Source organism: Triticum aestivum, chromosome 6A (assembly GCF_018294505.1).
Source record: "Triticum aestivum cultivar Chinese Spring chromosome 6A, IWGSC CS RefSeq v2.1, whole genome shotgun sequence".
NCBI classification, from domain to species: Eukaryota; Viridiplantae; Streptophyta; class Magnoliopsida; order Poales; family Poaceae; genus Triticum; species Triticum aestivum.
In genome coordinates, this window is record NC_057809.1 from 540,564,692 (window position 1) to 540,590,905 (window position 26,214).

A 26,214-nucleotide genomic window follows, 5' to 3' on the forward strand; every position below is an offset into this window, starting at 1 on the left:
GGAGCATCCATGCCTCGTCGCAGAGGTGGCAACGATGGACGAGGAGTACTAGCTGCAACTCGACCCCATGATCGAGCGATCATTGCCTGTGGTCTGGCGTCATCCTCACCGCCACCAGCCTGCGTTAAGGCAGAGTCAGCGTCGCCGCCGCTCTACCACGTGAAGGAGGAGTCACTCTCGCTGCCTCTTTGCCGCGTGAAGGTAGAGGTGTCCCCCGCACGCAACCTCGGCATCCAAAACACCGCGTGAAGGATGAGTCACCGTCATCGGTGAATAGCCGGTATGCCCGCACGACCAGCCGCCATGCCGCATCTGGCATGGCAAGGCTGTCAAGGAGGAGGTTCCACCGGCGGTCACAAAGGAGGAAGGGCGCCTCCTCCCCACTACCTAGGTGGCCACGGTGACGACAACTCCTCCTTGTCGTGTGGCTTTGTGTTGTGCAAGGAGTGAAGGAAATATGCCCTAGAGGAAATAATAAAGATGTTTATTATTCATGCTAGAATTGTATTAATCGGAAACTTAGTACATGTGTGAATACATAGACAAACAGAGTGTCACTAGTATGCCTCTACTTGACTAGCTCGTTGAATCAATGATGGTTATGTTTTCTAACCATATACATGAGTTGTCACTTGATTAACGGGATCACATCATTAGAGAATGATGTGATTGACTTGACCCATCCGTTAACTTAGCATGATGATCGTTTGGTTTATTGCTATTGCTTTTTCCATAACTTATACATGTTCCTATGACTATGAGATCATGCAACTCCCGAATACCAGAGGAACACTTAGTGTGCTATCAAACATCACAATGTAACTGGGTGACTATAAAGATGTTGTACAAGTGTCTTCGATGGTGTTTGTTGAGTTGGCATAGATCAAGATTAAGATTTGTCACTCCGAGTATCGGAGAGGTATCTCTGGGCCCTCTTGGTAATGCACATCACTATAAGCCTTGCAAGCAATGTAACTAATGAGTTAGTTACGGGATGATGCATTACAGAACGAGTAAAGAGACTTGCCGGTAACGAGATTGAACTAGGTATTGAGATACCGGCGATCGAATCTCGAGCAAGTAACATACCAATGACAAAGGGAACAACGTAGTTGTTATGCGGTTTGACCGATAAAGATCTTCGTAGAATATGTGGGAGCCAATATGAACATCTAGGTTCCGCTATTGGTTATTGACCGGAGACGTGTCTCGGTCATGTCTACATAGTTCTCGAACTCGTAGGGTCCGCACGTTCGGTGACGATTGATATTATGAGTTTATGTGTTTTGATGTACCAAAGGTAGTTCAGAGTCCCGGATGTGATCACGGACATGACGAGGAGTCTCGAAATGGTCGAGACATAAAGATCGATATATTGGATGACTATGTTTGGACATCGGGAAGGTTTCGAGAGAGTTCGGGCATATACCGGAGTACCGAGGGGTTACCGGAACCCCCGGGGAGTATATGGGCCCTAATGGGCTTTAGTGGAGAAAGAGAGAGGCAGCCAGGGCAGGCCGCGCCCCCCCTTCCCCTCTGGTCCGAATTGGATTAGGAAGGGGGGCGGCGCCCCCCTTTCCTTCTCTCCTTCTCCCCCTTCCTTCCCTCTCCTACTCCAACTAGGGAAGGGGGAATCCTACTCCCACCGGGAGTAGGACTCCCCCCTTGGGCGCGCCTAGGAGGCCGGCCCTCTCCTCCTCCTCCACTCCTTTATATACGGGGGAGGGGGCACCCCATAGACACACAAGTTGATCATCGATCTCTTAGCCATGTGCGGTGCCCCCTCCACCATAATCCACCCCGGTCATATCATTGCAGTGCTTAGGCGAAGCCCTGTGCCGGTAGCTTCATCATCACCGTCATCACGCCGTCGTGCTGACAAAGCTCTCCCTCGACACTTTGCTGGATCTAGAGTTCGTGGGACGTCACCGAGTCGAACGTGTGCAGATCGCGGAGGTGCCGTACTTTCGGTACTAGGATCGGTCGATCGTGAAGACGCACGACTACATCAACCGCGTTGTCATAATGCTTCCGCTTATGGTCTACGAGGGTACGTAGACAACACTCTCCTCTCTCATTGCTATGCATCACCATGATCTTGCGTGTGCGTAGGAATTTTTTTGAAATTACTGCGTTCCCCAACAAGGAGAGGGTGACCAGGGAGGCGGCATGCCTCTCACCGTTCGCCAAGTTCAACGAGGCAGCGACCTGGGTCCGCGCGGACCCCGACCTCACGGAGGCCTGAGCCCTCGTCTGATTGCTGACCACCACGGAGACGACGCCTCCTCAATGGGGAGCTCACCAAGATCGGCGAGGAGTGTTCTCTTAGCAAGACCGATGCTACTTGTGAGCTACGTTGGGATTTCCCCAAAGAGGAGAGGATGATGAAGTACAGTAGAGATAAGTATTTTCCTCAGTTATGAAACCAAGGTTATCAATCCAGTAGGAGAACCAAGCAACACTATATAAACAACACATGCACACAAACAACAAATACTAGCAACCCAACGCATAGAAGGGTTGTCAATCCCTCAACAGTTATGAGCAAAATTAAAAGATAGAGTTTTTGATAGATAGGTCTAAAAAATACAAAATAAAATAAAATTTCAGCAAGGCATTTTTTGTTTTAATATATGATAGAAAATAGACCCGGGGGGCATAGTTTTCACTAGAGGCTTCTCTTAAGAAAATAGCATACGGTGGGTAGACAAATTACTGTTGGGCAATTCATAGAAAAGCAAATAATTATGACGATATCCAAGGCAATGATCATATATATAGGCATCGCGTCTGAGACAAGTAGACCGAAACGATTATGCATCTACTACTATTACTCCACACAACGACTGCTATGCAACATGCATCTAGTGTATTAAGTTCATGAAAGAGCGGAATAATGCTTTAAGCAAGATGACATGATGTAAGACAAGATAAACTCACGGATGAAAGAAATCCCATCTTGTTACCCTTAATAGAAAGGATACATGCGTGTCATGTCTCTTTCTGTCACTGAGATTGAGCACCGCAAGGTCGAACCCATCACAAAGCACCTCTTCACATGGCAAGAAAAATTAATCTAGTTTGCCAAACAAAACCAATAAATCAGAGAAGAAATACGAGGCTATAATAATCATGCATAAAAGAGTTCAGAGAAAACTCAAATAATATTCATGGATAGATATGATCATAAACTCACAATTCATCGGATCCCAACAAACACACCGCAAAAAGTCATTACATCAAATAGATCTCCAAGAACACTGGGGAGAACATTGTATTAAAGATCAGAGAGAGAGAAGAAGTCATCTAGCTACTAACTATGGACCCATAGGTCCGTGGTAAACTACTCATGCATCATAGGAGGGGCAACAAGGATAATGAAGAACCCCTCCGTGATCGTTTCCCCCTTCGGCAGAGTGCCGGAAAAGGCCTCTAGATTGGATCTCGTGGTTCTGGAACTTGCGGCGACGAAAAAGATTTCCTGGACTCCCCTGTAGGTTTTGGGATTTTAGAGTATTTATTTATAGAGGCGGAGGTAGGTCAAAAGGAGGCTCGTGGGCCCCACTACCCATCAGGGCGCTCCAAAGGCCTGTGGTGCGCCCTGGTGCTTAGTGGGCCACTCCACATCTTCTCGTGGCCTCCAGAAGCTTCCAGGGTCTCTTATTGCAGAAAAAATCTACAAAAAGTTTCTTGGCATTTGGACTTCGTTTGGTACTGATATTCTACAAAGTCAAAAACAAGTAAAACAGAACTTGCACTGGGCACTAAGTTAATAGGTTAGCCCTAAAAAATGATATAAAGTTGCCGGTAAATATATATAAAGCATACAAGATTGATAATATAATAGCATAGAACAATAAAAAATTATAGATACGTTGAAGAAGTATCAACCGACAATACCGTCGCCGGCAGCGGCAGGGGCAAGGGCAAGGCTTGCCAGCCGGGGCGTCCTTAACTGATGCGGCCCTTCGCATGACGCGGGAGGAAGTGGAGCGGCTCCTCCGTGAGCGCCACGCGGCGGCCAGGTAGGGCTACCGCGCTCCGCGCCCTAGAAGGACCACTCCGACGATGACGGCGGCCGGCGACACGAATGATGATGGAGTATCATAGCTAATATCATGCATGCCAACTAAACTATTTTACTGAGGTGGCATAGAATTAAATGAAGAAAAAGAGTGTTGAGTATCATATCATGATACCGTATCATATTAAATACTATGCTACTATGTGTCATGTATGGCAATAAATAAGATTACCTATGATACTAGTATATGATACTGTGCATTATGAAGATAGTATCGTATCATGTGCATGATACTAAAGTATGATACTGCCCATTACAAGCAGCCTAATCTTATCTCCTTCCCGGAGAATCTATAGGGATCGGCGCCTATGAACATGTTCTTGGGTTCCATTGGGAGAACATTTTATGACGGTAGCCGGTACAGAATAAATTGTTCGTAGTTGAATCACGTCGGGCACTCGTTGGATAGCGAGGTCAACATAAGCAGTTGGTCGAAATTGCAGTGGTAGAAACGTATTCCATCATTGTTGTTTCATTTTGTGGGGATTGGTAGAGTGTAGAGACACGACCAACCGAACCATCCCCGAGACTCCGAGAACCCTCGGAAGTCAGATCCGGGATCTTCGTGCCTCACCAAGTCCGCGAGGCCACCAACCGGACTGCTCTAGTCTGGTCCGGTCTGCCTCGCCTTTCTTTTGGTCGCTTGATGAATGGAATATATACTGAGAGGACACGTTTGTTGGCGAGAGAAATACTGGTAGTACCATGCAAGTTGGGTTTTGCAGCTCGTTTTTGTTTCTTTTCGCGACAGTTTACCAGCTCCTTTTGTAAAGAAAACTAAACCCGAATTCTTTTATTATTAGTAGATCCTCTAGTTCTTGGGAATCTGTGATTCCAGATTTTATTTCTTATTATCTTGTAAACGACATGTGTATTATTTGAGAAATAAAGTTTTTTACCCGTCAAAAAAACCCGAGGAATGATTTACACCATACGTTCCCTAAAGAAAAAGATTTACACCGTACATTGAGCTGCCCTGTCCGCACCTGCTTGAAAGTGAAATGTCTTTTTTTTTAACACGGTACAACTTGAAAGTGAAATCTGAACGTTGACTTACTACTGCTGGACGGGACGGTGGGAACGTTACTGGCTTGCACGCGAAGGTGTTTCCCACCCATGCGATCGGATCGGACTCGTTCTGGTCTGGGCACATGCTTGCTTGCAGTATAATTTCTCTTGTAAACGACAGACAGCACCATCACTATCCAGGCGGAGGATCGTACGACTACCACTGGCGTGCCGACTCGCTCGCACGATCACACCTCATCATTGCCCTGGACGCGACGAAAAGAAAGAGAGACGTGGTCCCTCCAGCATGACCGGACCGCGCATCAGCACGCAGAGAGAGCATTCATAGATCCCTAGCTGTTCGACCAGACTCTCACCTGCAGTTCCTGTACCGCATGGCACCACGCGGTGCGCATGTGGTCCTGCTTGGGTCCAGAGCCACTCGTGAGCAGATGCGGATTAGGATTAGCACGGCCCAGTCACCACCACGCCCCCATGGCCCCATGTCCATATGTTCCAACCACCGCTTCTGTAGTCCTGACGTGCATGGTTACCATCCCTTAATGCTCCAATTGACACGGGTAAAGATTATACAGCAGTCCCCTCAGCAACAAAAAAAAAGATTATACAACAACTTAAATGCTGGTGTTTTGCTATATCGGGAGATGGCGATTAACAAAGAAGAAAAACAACAACTCATCCAGTAAATAAAGGGCGCAAAACGACGATAGAAACTCAAAATGTTATCTTTATTACACACCGACACAGGCAATACTATAGCATCATTGTGGTCTGGAAACATTGGAGGGCTATAATGAAAAAAAATACTAAATTGAGTTGAAGTCCAAGGAATTAGTGCCATACAACAACTGAAACTTTCTGGTGCTACTTACACCTGGGTCAGGCTCTTGCAGAGCTGGAGCAAATTTGTAGCTCAGCGTTGCAATGTTGGAAAATTGGGGAATCCTCGGTAGTACCAGCTACAGGAAAACTTGGAATTTGTCGTTTGACTTGATATTTTGCTATTTGTACAGGATCACTGAGAGGCTGTATAAATAGGCTCTGGGCGAAAAATGGGGGCCGACTTCCTGTCACTAAATAGGCAGCCTATTGATTTTACAAACAACACTTTGCTACTGTAACATGTCAGTTGCCAAACCCAAACGGCGATTTTGTCCTGCTGCCATCTTCACCATACTGTTCGTTCCATTTTCTTAATTCGTTCATACTTGTTGCGTTATGAGATATAGACGGGCTTACCTGCATAGGGGATACCAATGTAAGAGTAGTAGTGGGAAACACAAAACTTGGTGATTTTAGGAAAATTGATGAGCCTACATACCTTGGCTTTTGCCTGTATAAAATCATCCAATACAAGGGGTCTTAAGTGAGTGCTGTTGCTACTCACACGTCCCTACAGAAGACAGTAAACATGCAAGGAATTAAGAGATGCACACAAGTTTTGATGATTATGAACATGTTCGCATCAAGCCGACAGTTAAAAGGGCATAACTACCTTCTTTTCTTCTTCTAGAAGTTCCTGAACTGGCCTGTATGCTGAAGCTATGCATAGGTTCTGCACATTAAACATTTGAATGATTGCACACAAAAAAGAACAAAAACAGAACGGTTTCACTTTCATTCAACTACAGGGAAGAAGGTAATGAAAGCTCTTGTTTAATACCTTCAGATCACTTCCTGAATAACCTTCTGTCACATTAGCAAGTTCATCGAATTTAAAATCAGATTCTAAGTTTTCTTTAGCCAGTAAAATCTTGAGAATTTTCTTTCGGTTTTCCGCATCTGGAAGGCCAACATATATCCTGTACAGAATGAAACAGGTGAACACCTTGCTAGATCAACATAGCTTGTTTGAAAGCAAAGAGCACAAGAACGTATATTACCGTCTAGGTAAACGCCGTATAACAGCATCGTCTAAATCAAATGGACGATTCGTAGCACCAAGAATAAGGATCCGTTGGTTCTCTTTGGACCTTAGACCATCCCAAGCTGCCATAAATTCATTCCGCATCTTCCTTGTTGCTTCATGCTCAAGTGCACCCCCTCTGGCGCCAAGTAAGCTGTCAACCTGACATATCAGATGAAATTGCATCATACCAAGAGATTGTTCATAACCAAGGCAGTGGTAAGCATTTTCCTATTGAAATGAACATACCTCGTCTACAAATATGATGACAGGAGCTAGTCGGCTAGCAAAAGAGAAAAGTGCCTTCGTCAACTTCTCAGCATCTCCAAACCACTGTAAAAGAAAATAGAGCAGTGAGATTTTTGCTTTGAAATAAGCTTGTAGCTGTATGGGATAGTGCAGGTGGATGATCCCATCTTCCAAGGGATCATACAAATCCTTTGTTTGTTCACTGTTGCAAGGGCATATAAGGTCCAAGTATCACAATTTAGCACCTTATGGGAACAGAACAAAAGAACATTATCATGAGTTCCTTCCATCCACCTATCACCAAATTATTCATATCATACATTCAATCAAACACAAGGATGTGCTTTCATCCTGCATCATCGGCTCATCGCATGCTCCAAACACACAGTACAAAGTGAACTAATGGTGTGAACCCTTCAGCATGGTCCAGATTCATAGACAGAAACTTCATGCACTTGATGACCCATCAAATCAGTAGGTTCCCTCATTTCATGTAAGAGAACATGCAACTTTTCAACAAGCAGTACAAAAGAAATACCTCAGTCAGTTAAGTAACATACTCCCTCGACCCTCCATTCACAAATGTAAGTTGTTCTAACTTTTTTATGAATCGGATGTATATAGACATGTTTTAGTGTGTTTGTTCACTCATTTCAGTCCGTATGTAGTCCATATTGAAATATCCAAAACATCTTATATTTGTGAACGGAGGGAGTAGTTTATAGTTTACAAGAAAAATTAACCAGACAAGTGTGTTTCCAATTATTGTCTGTCAACCAGGATTTTACATCCAGTTCAGGCGAGCTCTGGTTGGGGACAGATGGGTCGCATGGCTTAGTTTAGTTCAAAGGTTGATGGAGGTCACCTTATCTAACGAGCCTGATTCTTTCCGATGGAGATTAAGCTTCTTCGGGTGTGTGCCTAGGTGGGGTGGAGCCCAATACTGCGGCGCAAATTCGTGTGGGAGTATGTGCATTACTTTGGGCTATTTGGAACTGTCGAAATGATTTTGTGTTTAACAAAACAAAGATTCAAAAAAGATTGTAAGTTATCTACAGAGCGTCTGGATGGATCCTTACATGGTCATTACTTCACCATGCGGACGTGAGGGAACTTATTGCCTGTGGGTGCAACCCTTGGGAGACGGTAGCACAGGATACGTACAACTGATTTGGATGGCGATCCAGTACTAGGATATGTGTGTAGGCATTTTATCCTATTTTGGCCGATTGTGGCTTTTGGACTTGTAATTTTGTTTTTGCTTTTGTTGGAGATTGTTACTCGGAACTTTCTAATAAATGGCTTTGTGCATCAAATGATGCAGAGGCCGGGGTATTCCTCCTTCACCCAAAAAAAACAGGATTTCGTAAATTCAAACTGTTGACCTAGCTTGCAACTAGTAAAACCTACTCCAATATGGTAACTTTCTCTTGCAACTAGTAAAACCTCCTTTTGCAACTATTAAATTTTCTTTGAGCTTGCCTAACAGTATGAATTTCAATTTTGAACTGTGCCTGCTGTTTAAACAAAGTTAAAGGTCCAATATGGTAACTTTCATGAAGGTTAGCCCCAAATACCCATCAAAAAACATGGTTAGCCAGAAAATATATGCCCAGATAGAAAGAAAGAAAATTCATACTGTAATCTGTTCAAACTTCATGTTAGGTGTTTGTAGTTTCCATAACATGTATTCCCTTCGTTGAGAGTTTTTGACACTAGTGTAGTGTCAAAAACGCTCTTATATTATGGGGCGGAGGGAGTAATACACATTATCTCTAAGATCTTTTCTGCAATGAAAATATATGAGCAAGTCAATCAAATTACCTTTGATGTCAATGTAGAACCGGTTATGCTGATAAAATTTGCCCCAGCTTCAGTCGCGAGTGCCTTTGCCAAGAGTGTTTTTCCTGTGCCAGGAGGACCAAAAAGCAAAACACCTTTGCAGGGCTGAAAAGGGTCCAGGTATATAGAAGTCATAAGAGAAATTCAGCTAAGCTCATTCAAGTATCAAAATTTCCAATATGACGAATATTAAAAGCAACAGCTATTGATACACGCAAATTCTTAACGGTTCAGTGAACTGAACTCGAATAATATGGTTTTCTTTTTTTCGAACCATGCAGGAGAACTGCATGTGATCTATTATAGGAGAAGAAAATCACCAGGGTGAAGAACCCCGAAGTACAAACATAGACACGACCTGGGAGGCAGTGGCGGAGCCAGCTCATACTTAGAGCCTGGGCAAGATATACGTGATGCCAAGTTAATTAGATTTTGCCCAAACAAACTGTAAGTAAACCATTTGTTTACTACTAGAGCTCCATGCACATGCACCATGGGAGCCCGGGCAGCAGCCCCGGCTCGCCGGGTGCTGTCTCCGCCACTGCTGGGAGGGTAACGAGCCAGCGCCCCACACACACACCACTGACTGAAAACTACACAAGCTACAGGGGGTAGCAACTAGCAAGGACAAAAAAAGATCAATGAATGTGCCTAAGAACCGTAAGAATACTAGTGATGGTTTCAATTGCAGAATCCGAACATTTGGTTTAAATATTAAACTTCAAAAGTTAATTGTAAATCAATCATGCTCGTGAAATTAAATATGTTTTTCATGATCAATTACACACTCAACAGAAACTAGCATAGGCACTATCCCTAAACACAAACTAGCATAAGCATACATAAGCAGAAACAGAAACTAGCATTTAGCAGATTAACATTTAAGTGATCAACAATAGCCCAATTTTTGCTATGGATCAACTAGCACAAACGATATGAGCCTACAGATGCATGCAACCAGGTAAACCACCACCGGAGTTTGGCGGATTTAACATTTAAGAGATCGAGATTCAATTTTCTGGCTGGGTCAACTGAAAGGATATGAACCAACAGATGTGCACAACCAGATAAACCTTGTTTACACTTGTTAGTTATACTGATACTTGTTTAATACACGGTATGAAATAGATGCTTCAAAGCGGATGGAAATAGTTTAGGATAGTTCCGTAACCTCACTTTTCTCTACTAGACTAACAGTCGGAAAAGATTTGTTCAGTAACGTCTACATCCACATCATATGATCACTAACTACAGATGATGACATTTAAAATTAACTCATGAGTGCCACCTTGATTTTTACGATATTAAGCAAATATATCTATATTCTGCAAGAAGTCATTGCCACCTTGATTTTCACAATATTAAGCAACTCCTGTCTAGAAGACAGTAATGACTCAAATGCAACATGGGTCCCATTAGCATGCCGACAAAAAAGGTGATGTGGTGGTCTCGCAGGAAAGGAAGTTGTACCCTTAATAAATTGCCGTGAGAAAAAAGCTCTGGTCTCCTCATTGGAAGAGCAACGAGCTCATCCAGTGTCCTCTTGACATCCTCAAGCGCGCCAATATCATCGAATTTCACTCCAATTTCATCAGGAGGTACAACAGAAGATATGAAATTGCGTTCGTACTCATCTTTTGCCAAATTCTGTAGATAGGAGACTTATCAGTTTGGATAGGCATATAGGAACAGCAGCTAGTGGCTACGGTTGCAGTAGCAGAAAAGAAAGGTGGGGAAGCTAACTAAGCTAGCAAAATACCTTGAGATTTTGAGAAAGATTCTTAGATTTAGTAACCTGCTCCTTCAGCCTCTCGATGGCTAAATCAAGACTTCACAAAATTGCAAACAATAGTAAAATGTCAGAAAAAAAAAGATCAAATACACAATTATGCTATTGCGGTTCAAATTGAAGTTAAGTACCTCTCACGTGGAATGGTTAATCTCTCACCCTCAATAGAGGGAAGAACTGTTGATGACAGATAATGACTTCTAGCCCATCCAATAACTTTCGCCGCTTCTGCAATGTGCAATACACTCATTGAGTACTCATCTTACCTCACCTCCACCTTAGAACTGGTGATGGAAATTTATTCCCGTCGAGTAGTGGAGGAACAAATAAGATCAAATTTAGTATTCATAGCCCATCAAAAGAGTCTGTTAATCTACTTTCCCCTTTCAACTGAAGTCCAGCATAGAAATCAATTCAAAAGGACAAGATGTTCCCACCTGTAACCAGCCAACTACAGCCAGTTACTATAAATCGCAATGTAGCCTTCCAAAGAAAAAAATTATCTGGTTTACCTCCATGGATTCATCGTTCAATCAATCATCAAACTATAAGTACATGTAGAAACATTATATTTCCGGGCAAACAGACTTCACTACAAGGTTTCTATAGTACTAGGATAGTAAGACTGGTAACCAACCAGAGGCCAAATACTGACAACTAGGTGAAACCAGGATTAGTTTCGAAGAAACTAGGTGGCCGGACACCTAGGTGAAATCAGGATTAATTTCGAAGAAACTAGGTGGCTGGACGGCACGTAGTAGGAGAAGAGAAAGTAGAACATAGGTTAGCAATGATGAACAGGAGATAATAGACTGATTAACTTGTCATCATACACAGAGTGTCGCTTACATAGGAGGCTTACTTCATTACTTGACCCCTAAGTGGTACTAATCCGATCTCTATCAATATTTTGTGTCCTCCATTTTTAAATAATATTCCGCATTTATTTGGATATATTAACTAAGCCCTATATCTGTGCATATAACATAATTTCAGTTACTCCCTCCGTCACAGTTTACACGGCGCCGTGTAAACTGTGACGGAGGGAGTACTTGGAGTTATTCAGAGCCAGGGTTGTGGGCTTGTGGCACTGGCAGTTGCACTTCATTGGCAACAATAATAGTTTACATGAACAGCCATAGAACTATTCCCCAAAACACAACACTAACAGAGTATCAAATGGTTGATAATAGTTCAAACAAAATTTTCAAAAGGAAGGAATATTCTAAATGTGTATGTAAGACACCAGCGTATAAGATGGTGTTTGGTATCAGCCACATGAAAAATGAAAATACTACCTCCTGGAGAATCCTAGTTAAGGATGACCTGCTTTTACATCCCCATAGGCTCAAAATGGAGCCTAAACTGCCATTGAAGGCTTAGATTTGCTCCCTAACACGATTCTGTTGTGCATAAGTTTATTATGCTTTGGATCTGTTGTAAATACCACTATAAATTTTTTCGAACATCTATAAATTTTTACTGTCAGGGACTCCCCTACTGTTTTTGGTCAAACAAATTGCACAAAAATACAGGATGCCTGAGCTGAAGCATGTTAGCATACATACTTTGCTTTGTCAAAACGACACCATCAGACTTCACATGCATAAGCTCCACGCATGATAGTTCATTCTCTTCAAGAACCTGCATTGGTTAATCACAATTTACAGGAAGTACATAAGAAAACAGAAGTCCAGGAACATTTCCTACAAGAAAATATTTGCAGGAAATTAAATGACCACACAAGCACTGTAACCAGACCTTGTGTAATTCAACGAGGTTATGCCTTGAAATAATAATTTTCCTATCCTCTTCAATCTGGTTATTGAAAACTCTTAGTTGCTCACCTTCCTGTAATAAAATAAACAAAAGACAAGAGTCAGGAGTTTCCCCCACTTGATGAATGTTCTAGGCACAGCAGGTCATGGATTTAACCAAAAACACTGTGATGGCATAATCACATGTTTATGGAGGACCCTCTCATTTATTCGTTTTGATCGGACAACTTCATATTTATTTCGATTAGCAAAAGAATCTTACCTCTGGAAGGGGAACAACGAAACTGTTTGTGAAGATCTTTGCTATATCACTGGGTCTTGAATCGTTTTGTACTTTTAGCCAACGCTTCAGGGACGATGGCTGGATATAGACATTTTAGGTAATTACGTACCAATTTTAGAATATGAGATGGCAACATTACATATATACAAGTGCTTTTGGACAGTATAAAGCAAAAGCAAAATAAGGCTATTGATAAAACTTATGCCTATTTTCTATTGAGCTTTTATAGTTATGCTTATACTGCAATTTATGCTTCATAAGGAGCTAGCTAGTAGTTTTGGTTTTAGTAGCAAAATTATAGTTACCTGTGTTCTCTACACATGCTCTACAGAACGCAAAGTGTTTCTCGTCGATCAGCAACTAGAGAAGTTATTTTGTGATTGCACCACATAAAAAAAAGGCCAATATTTGGTGTGTAATTGTAATTTTAGTCAAAACAAACATGTTTTGCAACAGCAAATTGTGTAGTGCAATGCAGAAACTAAAGAAATAACATTATGAGCTTGTGCCTTCTAATATAAGAGCAGATCGCACAAGAAAATACAAAGCTGACGGAGCGAAGTAGTTATTTTCTGATTACGAAAAATATATTCCGGATAATAAGCGTGTACATAATATATGTAATCGAATATCGATAATTACCAGTGAAGACAGGCTTGTGAGATTCTGAAACATCAGTTTCGGCTGTAGATGTCCAAAACAAAAATAAGAACTAAGAAAGTGTTTTATCAGTTAAAAGTTAAGCACACGAGAATTCTAAAGCTTACAGGTTCCTTATCCTTGTCCTTGGATACTGCTGCCAGCATGTTCTGCCCACATATCATTACTACTGGTCCGGTGAGTTGGTCAAACATTTTGTCTACCTTTTGGATAAACTCACTTCGATTTGATTTTGGAACTGCTCTAGATAACCACTGGGAACTGTCTGGAAAGTAGACAATGACTGGCTCTAGAGATGGAAGAACCTATTCAAGAATCATAAGCAAGTAAAGGAGCAGGTAAACTTATCAAATGAGACTGGCAAGAAATGAACAAATATTCTGAAGTCTAAGAAAAATATATATGCATGATATATATTTTCACAAATCACCTCACAAAGTGCTTCAATTGCGATATGCCAATCTTCTGATTCAATATCATGGTCATGCGCAATATCTTGAGCTAAATTAAGAGGAAACCAGATGAAGGTGCCTGAAATAATCATATCACACTGTCGATCAACAGAGTAGGGGTATACCATCAACCCAGTAAATAGATGGTTTTGCATTTTCCTCCTTGCTATTTTCGTCACCATCATGCAGCTTCTCTGCAGGAGGGTCAAATATGACAGCTACTTGATCCCCATTGATCTCGTATACTTCTCCCCGCTGCCCATTTGACAGAGTCCTGCAATACGTAAAGTTAGAAACAGTCTTTTATCATAAAACCGAGAATGTGTACAGGCAAAAAAGTAAGAGAAAACACACTACATTTGTTTATTTTATAGGATACATGGTAAGCAACACCAAAGGTAAATAACCCTACTCTAGACAAATATGACAGTAAATACAGAAAGAGTGCCAATTCAACTAAGTTACTAAGACATATTTTTCTTGACGCATTTAATAATAATAATAATAATAATAATAATAATAATACAGGAAATCCAAAACATGAAATTCAGATTACAATGTTGCCTTGGGACTCAGAACTACCAAGTACCAAAGTCATTTTATCATGTTCCACGCGATAAAGATAGACCACCCACCTGCCACTAATAAAAGTATACGCATTTCTCGAGCCATCTTGAGTAGGTAATTTCCCCAAAATGATCCTGTGTATATATGGTACATATCAGTGTTAATGTGATGAAGCTCGATTCAGAAGGGAACCACCGTAAAATTAAAAGGTGGTGTAACTTCTGGTATGCAGTACAAATAACAGATAACATGCGCTCCTGAAACCAAGATAGGTGTATTTTTCCAATTTCACCAATACGATGGACAATAATACTGTTACGCTAGATGTGTAGATGGTCAACTCTTAAAACAAATCCACCCACTAACACAAGACCAAACCCGAACTAGTCCATCATGTGCTTGTGTACACCTCACGTGGAGACATACGGAACACGAGTAGATTCACGTGTGTGCTCCCCCCACCCTTCTCAGCACAAAAACACGCACACAACTATGTGCGGCTGCACACATCATGTGTACTTCATGCAGAGCATGAAACCTTATCATGAAAAGCAAATCAAGAGGAATAGAATCAATATTCAGCAATCACCTCTGATCTGCTTCAATAACTGCTGAGGAACCAACATACTTGACTTTATCTCCTGAAAACAAGTATTGGAAAGGAACAACATTAGAATTAAACTTCTGCGTTAAAAAAAGCATAGTTAATACAATCTCCATCCGTAATTAACTGTCGCTGAATGAGTGTATCTAGACGCATTTCAGTGTGTAGATACACTCATTTCAGCGACAGTTAATTCCGGACGGAGGGAGTACAATGTAGCATGTATTTCTAATTTGGTTTCAGAGTGTTTACTTCTAAAAAGAAGTCTGAACTCCAGAGTTGGTGACATTTCATTCAGTGGAGCCAATAGAGGCCTGGCTCAAATGTGTGCCAGGTGAAAGGAAATTACAAACGACGATGCAGATAAGCATAACTAGAACTTGCTTCAAGAGAGTAGGCAAGATGTTTGGTCGTAGATCATCAGATAGTAAGACGGTAGACACATTCCCAAGTAATCCAGGTTCAGGATAAAATGCTTTAATCGGATTTAGTATCAGTAAAAAAAGATGTCACACATATACATGTACCTGGCAAAATTTCTATGGTCGCTGAGGGTAGTCCGGGACAAAAATAATAATTCGAGGTGGCAGCATACCAGAAAAAAAAATCATGAATTCATGATGGAGTGAAATATCACATTACCCCTTTGGAAAGGCCTTTTATCTTCCTCTGACGACTTGGCTGTTTCAGGGGATTCTGATGATGTACCTTCTTCTTCACCAACTACTCTCTAGAAGCACAACCAAATGAAAAGCACTATCAACTACATATACATGTAAAACTAACAAGGCAGTATTGAAGGTACATACTAGGAAGCAGAACTAATGGCTTGTCCTAGCTTGATGTTTTCTCAAAGCAAAAGAAGACAATTAAAAAAGAAACAGCAGAAATGGTAGCGCACTGAACTTGAATTTTACTAGGTTAACAATGTTTACTTCTCCAGGAATTAGATATACTGTCTCGAAATTCAATATATTAAAATAGGGAGTGACTCTCAATAGTAAACACTTGAGAGGGTACAGCCATGAGTTTGCAGTCAAATATATACAAGTGTCGCAGTTTTGAACTGGAGTTAGTTCAAAACTGCGACACTTATTATGGATAGGAGGTAGTAGCATTTTTGGTTGCTGTAACCATTTTATTTATAATAAGTTCAAGAAGCAATCCAAAATCAACAGCATATTTTTGAAACATTCTTGAAGCATAATTTCTCATCGACTACAAAATGGTGTTACAATTAAATGGAGATTGTTTATTGTCAGATGCTCCCTGCTTTGCGGACATTAAAAGGAACAAAATCCAAAGTGATTTTCTGAGCAAGAATTACAGTTAAATGAAGATTGTTTATTCTCAGATGCTCCCTGCTTTGCGGACATTAAAAGGAACAAGATACAAAGTGATTTTCTGAACAAGAATTATGAAACCTTCATGGTAGCACAAGACCAAAATATGAGCAAGCGTTTATTTATTGGTACGGTCACACATCAGAATGCAATATATCACCTTGGCAAATTCCTCAATAGTACATGGGACCAGCTTCTTGAGGTCATCCACGGACTTTTTGAGTTCTCCCACAGATTTTAGAGCATCCTCATCATCACTTTCACCTGATTTAGCTTCGTTGCTGCTTGTCCAATCTTCATCACCTTCATCTTCCATCTCAGACTCTGAACCTTCATCTTCTGACTCACCATGCTCATCTTCTTCCTCGCTTTCTGAAGAATCTTCCCCAAAATCCTAACAAGTTAGGATTTATTAGGTTTGCAGCTACCCCTTCACATTTTGTACGCAAGGGTTTTCAGTATCTTACATATGGAGCTAGAACACTGCTGTCCAGGACTAGTAGTGGCACCCGCAACTCATGTGCAAGAGCTCTTACCAATCTCTCTCTGTAGAGTTCGGTTCCTACATCAAACAAATCTCAGAATCCAGCATTTGCATCACTAAGCATCCTCCTATTTACCGGATAATACCTGGCAAGCTCTGGAGCAATATCCTCCCTCCAGAAGATGGTAGCCGAGAGCCATACTCTGACGTGATGCCCTTGTGCCGCAAGTGGGATGCCGAGCACTCTCGCAGCAGCTGCCTTGCATTCTCACTTGCAAATCAAATCAAATAAAACGAATTAGCTTAGTCGTTAGCACACTCATTTAAGCTTTGTTCAAACAAAACATCGAACAGATGGTGTGCGCATCTCACTTGACGTAGTAGGGGAAATTCTGCCATGTGAGGTTTCCCTTCTCCCACGGTACAACGCGGCGCCGGAACTCGATGCGGAATCTCTCCCGCCTGGTGAGGAACGGCGACTCACGCTTCCTGCAGTCGCTGAGGAATCTCTCGCCGCTCAGCCACTCCTGCTGGTCCCTCTCGCCGAGGCGCGCGTGCTCCTGCTCGCTGCACCGTCCGCTGCTCCCTGCCGCCGCCTCCGCTGCCCCGGCGCCCCTCGCCTCCGCGCTGCCTACGCCGCCCTTGGAACCGTAGAACCGGCACAGCCGCCGCCCCGCATCGCACGGCCTCGGCGCCCCGACTGCGCTGAACCTCCGGACGAGGCAACCGCCGCCACTCGTGGAGATTCCTAGAGAGCTGCACTTGCACCAGAGCGGCGGGTGCTGGAGGAGGCAGCGCAACCGCATCGCATGGTGCATCTCGGGCAGCTTCCGAAGCAAATGGGGGGGAGGAATTGGCGGTCTAGGGAACGCTAGGTCGCGGAGTTGGGCGGCGGCGGCGATGAGGACGGGATGGTTCTGTGGGGAGATTGGCAACCGGACCCGTGTGTGCGCGGCGGAGACGGTGGCGCGCGACCGGCCGCAACGGAGGGGAGGGAGACGGAGATACCACGGCAACCGGTTCGGCTAATCCGCATCTCACGCCTTACCGCTCTTGCTTGCGAAGCTGGGAGCTTCTGGGTTGTGAGCCTTTGGGCTGGGCTGCATTCCAAATGGGCTTTTACTGATAACACAGCTGAACCCTGATTTCTTTCCTTTCTTCTTCCCTCTTGTTGTCCTCTTATCAGTCAACACTACATTTTGGTTTGGAACTGTCGGGGTTTGGGGAATGGCCCGGCAGTTCGGGGGCTCTGGACCTCCAGAAGCGTGAGGACCCCGACATCCTCTTCTTATCTGAAACAAGGATGGATGAGAGAAGGATGATGTGGTTTAAGTACTTGCTAGGGATGACAAGCATAGTGGTGAGGGGTTGTGAAGGAAGAAGTGGGGGGCTTGCTATGCTATGGAAGAATCATGTAAAAGTCGATCTGCACAACTACTCAAGAAATCACATTGATGTGGTGGTAGTGGAGCAGGATGGCTTTAGATGAAGATTTACTGGCATATATGGCGAGCCAGCAACAAATAAAAAGGAGAAAACATGGAAGCTCTTAAGAATTCTTGATCAACAACTCACGCTCCCATGGCTTTGTGCTGGTGATTTCAACGAGGTCCTGTATAGTCATGAAAAGATGGGAGGGCCAACTCGGGCCCCTCGACAAATGGAGGGATTTAGATTAGCACTCTCAGATTGTGGTCTAAGAGATCTGGGTTATCTTGGAGACAAGTATGCCTGGAGAAACTAGAGCCATGAAGCGAGCAGATATGTCAAGGAAAAACTTTATAGAGTCGTCGGGTCCCGGAGCTGGTGCATAAGATTTTCATCATACAAAGTGATAACATGAGATCCTAGACACTCTGACCACCGACCTATGACTATACATATGAAAGGCGCAGATAGAACTATGAGACCTCAAAGAGGGAACAATGGCTTCAGATTTGAAGCAAAGTGGTTGCAGGAGGAGGGATGTGAAGAGATAGTCAGGAATGCATGGTCCGACGCGTCTTTTCGAGGCGAAAATGATTTATCTCGGGAACTAAGAAGAATCGCGGGAGATCTAAAAAATTGGGACACTAATGTGTTAGGGGGTCTAGAGAAAAGAATTAAAACAATAAAAACTGAGCTAGAACATGTGAGGAGAGCACCGATTGACGAGAACACGGTGTCTCGAGAGCATCTCTTGAGGGAAAAGCTGGATAGACTGGACCACCAACAGGACATATTCTGGAGATAGAGAGCTCATGTTAAGTGGTTGCAGGCTGGGGATTTTCATATCTATGCGTCAGAAAGGAAGAAGAAGAATACTATCAAGAGACTAAGGAGAGAGGACGGGACATGGGTGGAGTGTGAGGAACAATTGAAGGATCATGTTGCTAGTGTTGGAAATATGCCCTAGAGGCAATAATAAAGTGGTTATTATTATATTTCCGTGTTCATGATAATTGTCTATTGTTCATGATGTAATTGTATTAACCGGAAACCGTAATACATGTGTGAATACATAGATCATAATATGTCCTAGTAAGCCTATAGTTGACTAGCTCGTTGATCAATAGATGGTCATGGTTTCCTGACCATGGACATTGGATGTCATTGATAACGGGATCACATCATTAGGAGAATGATGTGATGGACAAGACCCAATCCTAAGCGTAGCACAAGATTGTGTAGTTCGTTTGCTAAAGCTTTTATAATGTCAAGTATCATTTCCTTAGACCATGAGATTGTGCAACTCCCGGATACCGTAGGAATGCTTTGGGTGTACCAAACGTCACAACGTAACTGGGTGGCTATAAAGGTGTACTACATGTATCTTCGAAAGTATATGTTGGGTTGGCACGAATCGAGACTGGGATTTGTCACTCCGTATGATGGAGAGGTATCTCTGGGCCCACTCGATAATGCATCACCATAACGAGCTCAATGTGACTAAGGAGTTAGCCACGGGATCATGCGTTATGGAACGAGTAAATAGACTTGCCGGTAACGAGATTGAACGAGGTATAGATACCGAGATCGAATCTCGGGCAAGTAACATGCCGATAGACAAAAGGGAATTGTATACAGGATTGATTGAATCCCCGAAATCGTGGTTCATCCGATGAGATCATCGTGGAACATGTGGGAGCCAACATGGGTATCCAGATCCCGCTGTTGGTTATTGGCCGGAGAGATGTCTCGGTCATGTCTGCATGGTTCCCGAACCCGTAGGGTCTACACACTTAAGGTTCGGTGACGCTAGAGTTGTTATGGGAAATAGTATGTGGTTACCGAAGGTTGTTTGAAGTCCCGGATGAGATCCCGGACGTCACGAGGAGTTTAGGAATGGTCTGGAGATGAAGATTTATATATGGGAAGTCCTTATTTGGTCGCCGGAAGTGTTCGAGGGGTTACCGGTATTGTACCGGGACCACCGAAGGGGTTCCGGGGTTCCATCGGGAGGGTCCACCTGCCCCGGAGGGCCCTATGGGCTGAATATAGAGGGGAACCAGCCCCTAGGTGAGCTGGGCGCCAACTACCCCCTAGGGCCCATGCGCCTAGGATTGGGGGAAACCCTAGAGGGGGCGTCCCCCACCTAGTTTGGGGGGCAAGCCTCCCCCTTGCCCCCCTCCTTGTAGATGTGATCTGGGGGCGGCCCCCTCTCCCTTGCCCCTATGTATAGTGGGGGTGGGAGGGCAGCTATACCCTTCCCCTGGCGCAGCCCTCCCCCTCTCCAACACCTCTTCCTCCTTCGTAGCGCTTGGCAAAGCTCTACCGGAGAACCACGAGCTCCATCACCACCACGGCATCGTGTTGTCGGAGTTCTCCCTCAACTTCTCCTCCCCCCTTGATGGATCAAGAAGGATTAGACGTCCCCGGGCTGTACGTGTGTTGAACGCGGAGGCGCCGTTGTTCGGCGGTTAGATCGGAATCGACCGTGATCTGAATCGCTGCGTGTACGACTCCACCAACCGCGTTCTTGTAAGTTGTAACACTTCCGCTTAGCGACATTCAAGGGTATGAAGATGCACTCCCTCTCTCTCGTTGCTAGCATCTCCTAGATTGATCTTGATGACACGTAGGAATTTTTTTTAATTATTGCTACATTCCCCAACAGTGGCATCATGAGCTTGGTCTATCAGTAGATTCTATGCACGAGTAGAACACAAAGTAGTTGTGGGCGATGATTTGTTCAATTTGCTTACTGTTACTAGTATTATCTTGATTCGGCGACATTGTGGGATGAAGCGGCCCGGACCGACCTTGCACATACGCTTACGTGAGACTGGTTCCACCGACTGGCATGCACTTGATGCATAAGGTGGTTAGCGGGTGTCTGTCTCTCCCACTTTAGTCGGATCGGATTCGATGAAAAGGGTCCTTATGAAGGATAAATAGCAATTGGCATATCACCGTTGTGGTTTTGCGTAGGTAAGAAACGTTCTTGCTAGAAACCCATAGCAGCCACGTAAAACATGCAACAACAATTAGAGGACGTCTAACTTATTTTTGCAGGGTATGCTATGTGATGTGATATGGCCAAAAGGATGTGATGGATGATATATGTGATGTATGAGATTGACCATGTTCTTGTAATAGGAATCATGACTTGCATGTCGATGAGTATGACAACCGGTGGGAGCCATAGGAGTTGTCTTAATTTATTGTATGACGTGCGTGTCAATGAAAACGCCATGTAATTACTTTACTTTATCGCTAACTGTTAGCCATAGTAGTAGAAGTAATAGTTGGCGAGACAACTTCATGAAGACACGATGATGGAGATCATGGTGTCATGCCGGTGACGATGGTGTTCATGCCGCGCCTCGAAGATGGAGATCAAAGGCGCAAGATGATATTGGCCATATCATGGCACTTTATGATTTGCATGTGATGTTTGTCATGTTTACATCTTATTTGCTTAGAATGACGGTATCATAAATAAGATGATCCCTCACTAAAATTTCAAGAAAAGTGTTTCCCCTAACCGTGCACCGTTGCGAAGGTTTGTTATTTCGAAGCACCACATGATGATCGGGTGTGATAGATTCTAACGTTCGCATACAACGGGTGTAAGCCAGATTTACACATGCAAAACACTTAGGTTGACTTGACGAGCCTAGCATGTACAAACATGGCCTCGGAACACGAGAGACCGAAAGGTCAAATGTGAATCGTACAGTAGATACGATCAACATGGAGATGTTCACCATTGATGACTAGTCCGTTTCACGTGATGATCGGACACGGCCTAGTCGATTCGGATCATGTATCACTTAGATGATTAGAGGGATGTCTATCTGAGTGGGAGTTCATTAAATAATTTGATTAGATGAACTTAATTATCATGAACTTAGTCTAAAATGTCTTTACAATATGTCTTGTAGATCAAATGGCACACGCTAATGTTGCCCTCAACTTCAACGCGTTCCTAGAGAAAACCAAGCTGAAAGACGATGGTAGCAACTATACGGACTGGGTCCGTAACTTGAGGATCATCCTCATAGCTGCCAAGAAAGCATATGTCCTTGAAGCACCGCTAGGTGAAGCACCCATTTTCCCAGCAACTCAAGACATTATGAACGCATGGCAGTCGCGTAGTGATGATTACTCCCTGGTTCAGTGCGGCATGCTTTACAGCTTAGAACCGGGGCTCCAAAAGCGTTTTGAGTAGCACGAAGCATATGAGATGTTCCAAGAGCTGAAAATGGTTTTCCAAGCTCATGCCCGGGTCGAGAGATATGAAGTCTCCGACAAGTTCTATAGTTGTAAGATGGAGGAAAACAGTTCTGTCAGCGAGCATATACTCAAAATGTCTGGGTTGCACAACCGCTTGTCTCAGCTGGGAGTTAATCTTCTAGATGACTCGGTGATTGACAGGATCCTCCAGTCGCTTCCACCTAGCTATAAGAGCTTTGTGATGAACTACAATATGCAAGGGATGGAGAAGTCCATTCCTGAGTTATATTCAATGCTGAAATCATTGGAGGTGGAAATCAAAAAGGAACATCAAGTGTTGATGGTGAATAAAACCACTAGTTTCAAGAAAGGCAAGGGTAAGAAGAACTTCAAGAAGGACGGCAAGGGAGTTGCCGCGCCCGGTAAATCAGTTGCCGGGAAGAAGCCAAAGAATGGACCCAAGCCCGAGACTCAGTGCTTTTATTGTAAGGGAAATGGTCACTGGAAGCGGAACTGCCCCAAGTACTTAGTGGATAAGAAGGCCGGCAATGCCAAAGGTATATGTGATATACATGTTATTGATGTGTACCTTACCAGCGCTCGTAGTAGCTCCTGGGTATTTGATACCGGTGCGGTTGCTCGTATTTGTAACTCAAAACAGGAGCTGCGGAATAAGCGGAGACTGGCGAAGGACGAGGTGACGATGCGCGTCGGGAATGGTTCCAAGGTCGATGTGATCACCGTCGGCACACTCCCTCTACGTCTACCTATGGAATTAGTTTTAAACCTCAATAATTGTTATTTAGTACCAGCTTTGAGCATGAACATTGTATATGGATCTCGTTTAATGCGAGATGGCTACTCATTTAAGTCTGAGAATAATGGTTGTTCCATTTCTATGTGAGATATGTTTTATGGTCATGCCCCGCTGGTCAATGGTTTATTTTTGTTTAATCTCGAACGTGATATTACACATATTCATAGTGTGAATGCCAAAAGATGTAAGGTTGATAATGATAGTCACACATACTTGTGGCAGTGCTGCCTTGGTCACATTGGTGTCAAACGCATGAAGAAGCTCCATGCAGATGTACTTTTGTAGTCTCTTGATTACGAATCATTTGACACATGCGAACCATGCCTGTCGGGGATATACCCCGCGGTATGACCCGTCCGGAGATATGACCCGGTTGGGACTTGGTGTTTCATTGGAGACCCGGCAGATGTTTAAGCCAGATGTTTAAGATGTTTAAGCCGGCATATGTTTAAGCCAGATGTTTAAGCCCAGATGTTTAAGATGTTTAAGCCGGCTGATGTTTAAGATGCTTAAAGCCGACAGATGTTTAAGCCGCCAGATGTTAAGTCAGATTGTAATAGAGTTGCCTGGGGTTAATAAGCCCAAGATGTTAAGAAGCCCATGGAGAGAAGCCCGTGATGAGAAGTCAGAATAGTTTAAGTCTTAATCCGAGTTGGACTCTACATGTAACCCGCCCCTTCAACTTATATAAGGAGGGGCAGGGCACCCCAAGATGGAGAAGTTGAATAATCATTAAGTCTAGACACAACTAGGAGAGCCGGAGATACGGCGACTCCCTCGTGATGATAATGAGACCTAGCCACAAACGACATATAGGGTTGTTACCGGATGATGTTTCCCAGGGCCCGAAGCTGTCTAAACCCTTGTCTTGTGTTGCGTCTCTCGATTCCGATCAACCCCTCTCAAGCTACCACATAGATGCGTTGGCCTCACGACTAAGTCCTCTCACTAGGACATCTGCCGTGACAAATCCACGACAGTTGGCGCCCACCATGGGGCCTGCGCACGGTGGTGTTGAGTTCTTGGAGGGATCTCTTCTAGGGATCGAGAAGTTCATAATTTCCAGATGAAGAACCGTTTTAGAAGGACATGCATCAGCTTCGAGTTCATCAGTCCAGAATTATAAACTATGGGATTCAAAAGGTTCAAGTAAATCGGGGTCGCAATCTGTTCACTGTCATAAGTCGCCAAGAAATTAGCAGCCGGGTTTGATTGTTGTTATCTCAACATCAGCAATCATTAAGGAGCAAATCCTAAAGCTGTTGGTCAAGTTTTCTATTACATTGAGATTACGACAAAGACTCAGATGTGAATTATTTTTTCCTACAAATCGGAAACGGAGACAGCTACGACCCGGTCGAGGAGTCAAACATGCCTGAGCTCACCCGTCTCGCCGAGTCCGAGTTACCACTGCGGTCTTGTTGAGCCGCCCCCACTGATTCGCCCTGTGCCTACGAGTCGCCATCACCTTTGTCGCTCTTCTAAGTCACTGCCGGCTGGCCATGCTTTATTCTGGCTTCGCGCTAGGCCACCTGTTGTTAAGATCGTCCCTGCTTCCGCCGCTTGAGCGGCAGTGCTAAGTCGCCGTCGCGGTGTCGTCGGCCCAAGTCGCCACCACCTACTCAAGCCGCCATGTGGCCGGTCTACTCCAACTCCGACCCAGCCCTGGGGTCCGGGTCTCCTCTGCCCGTGCCCGGTTAGATTTGGCCCCACGCCAGGCCTTGAATCGCTCCTCGCCAGGGCCTCATGCTGGATCTGCTGCAACGGTGAGCCGCCCATCTGCGGCCTTGAGCCGCCGCCTCCGTGGCCTTGAGCCGCCGTTTTGCCGAGGGCCGGTCCCTGTTCCGCGCGGGAGAGCCGTCGTTGCATCGGGAGAACCGCCACCGTTGAGTCGCCAGCCCCGTCGTCAAGCCGCCGTCCGCTTCTAACGGCTGTGCTGCGCACCATGGCCTTGCTTTGCCTCTCCGGTCCGCCATTCAACGCTTGCCCCGGCAGCCTCCAGTTGCCGCCTTGATTCACTACGGGCTTGTCCCGTGCCTCCGCCGAGTTGCTCTGCCTCTGATGGGCCGCATCTGAACCGCCGCACCCTAGGCCTCAAGTTAGCTCCGCTGCTGCCCTGATGTGCAAAGAACCGACCTGCTACCTCATCGTCTTTGTTTCACTATCGGAGTGTGTGCTGAAGTTGCTTCCAAGTCGGCCCTGAATCGGCCCTTTGCCTATCTCTTTGAATCACCATGAGAGCCGGCCATGAGTCGCCGCCGGACTCCACCAATTGGTTGAGCCGCTGCCGGGTCTTCCCGCGCCATCTCCAACCTGAGCAGCCGAGCCACCTTGCACGTTGCCCATTCTTTGGCTCCGCTGCGCCGGGCTGCCTCGTACGCTGCTACATCCTAAACCGTCCCGTGCCGGTGCCATAACCATGGCGCCTCGGTGGCTTTTGAGTCATCGCCGTCCTCCACACCATGACCCGCCGGCCTTTCTCACCGCCTCTGTCGTGTGTGGCTGTGGCCTTGAGCCGTCGGGTCCCCGTCCTCTGCGGTGCTTGTTCGTCAAGAACCGCCGCAACACGCCGCAACCGGGTGATTTCCATCTGCCGGCGCCTCTCCACTGCTTCAATTCGCCACCGTCATCTTTGAGTCGCCCCGGTACGGTTCCGCTCTGAGTCGCCG

General features: G+C 44.5%; 1 protein-coding gene across 2 annotated transcripts; it reads right to left on the reverse strand.

Moving 5' to 3' along the window:
- Positions 1–5,822: 5,822 nt before the first annotated feature.
- Positions 5,823–18,153, reverse strand: LOC123128365 (uncharacterized). Of its 2 annotated transcripts, XM_044548347.1 has the most exons (24): positions 17,443–18,153; positions 17,217–17,341; positions 17,054–17,148; positions 16,747–16,980; positions 15,886–15,973; positions 15,229–15,280; positions 14,708–14,773; positions 14,198–14,346; positions 14,051–14,121; positions 13,728–13,925; positions 13,603–13,644; positions 12,940–13,038; positions 12,661–12,750; positions 12,468–12,543; positions 11,031–11,127; positions 10,870–10,939; positions 10,581–10,757; positions 9,093–9,215; positions 7,269–7,352; positions 6,997–7,181; positions 6,777–6,915; positions 6,609–6,668; positions 6,435–6,506; positions 5,823–6,352 (listed from the first exon to the last, which is right to left on the reverse strand). In XM_044548347.1, the coding sequence occupies exons 1-24, from the start codon at positions 17,886–17,888 to the stop codon at positions 6,239–6,241; spliced, it is 2,952 nt and encodes a 983-aa protein (XP_044404282.1). In that variant the 5' UTR covers positions 17,889–18,153; the 3' UTR covers positions 5,823–6,238. The 2 variants fall into 2 exon arrangements, with proteins under 2 accessions (XP_044404282.1, XP_044404283.1); XM_044548348.1 differs by lacking the exon at positions 14,708–14,773 and having other exon boundaries at positions 17,443–18,137.
- Between the last annotated feature and the right edge of the window lie 8,061 nt (positions 18,154–26,214).

What these genes read in the sequence shown, in the direction of transcription:
- LOC123128365 (XM_044548347.1), bottom strand. Translation starts at nt 17,888, where the DNA reads ATGCACCATGCGATGCGGTTGCGCTGCCTCCTCCAGCACCCGCCGCTC. An exon ending in AATTTCCCCTACTACGTCAA is followed by an intron (nt 17,342 to 17,442) that starts GTGAGATGCGCA and finishes TTGATTTGCAAG; the next exon opens with TGAGAATGCAAGGCAGCTGC. An exon ending in TTAACCATTCCACGTGAGAG is followed by an intron (nt 10,940 to 11,030) that starts GTACTTAACTTC and finishes AATTTTGTGAAG; the next exon opens with TCTTGATTTAGCCATCGAGA.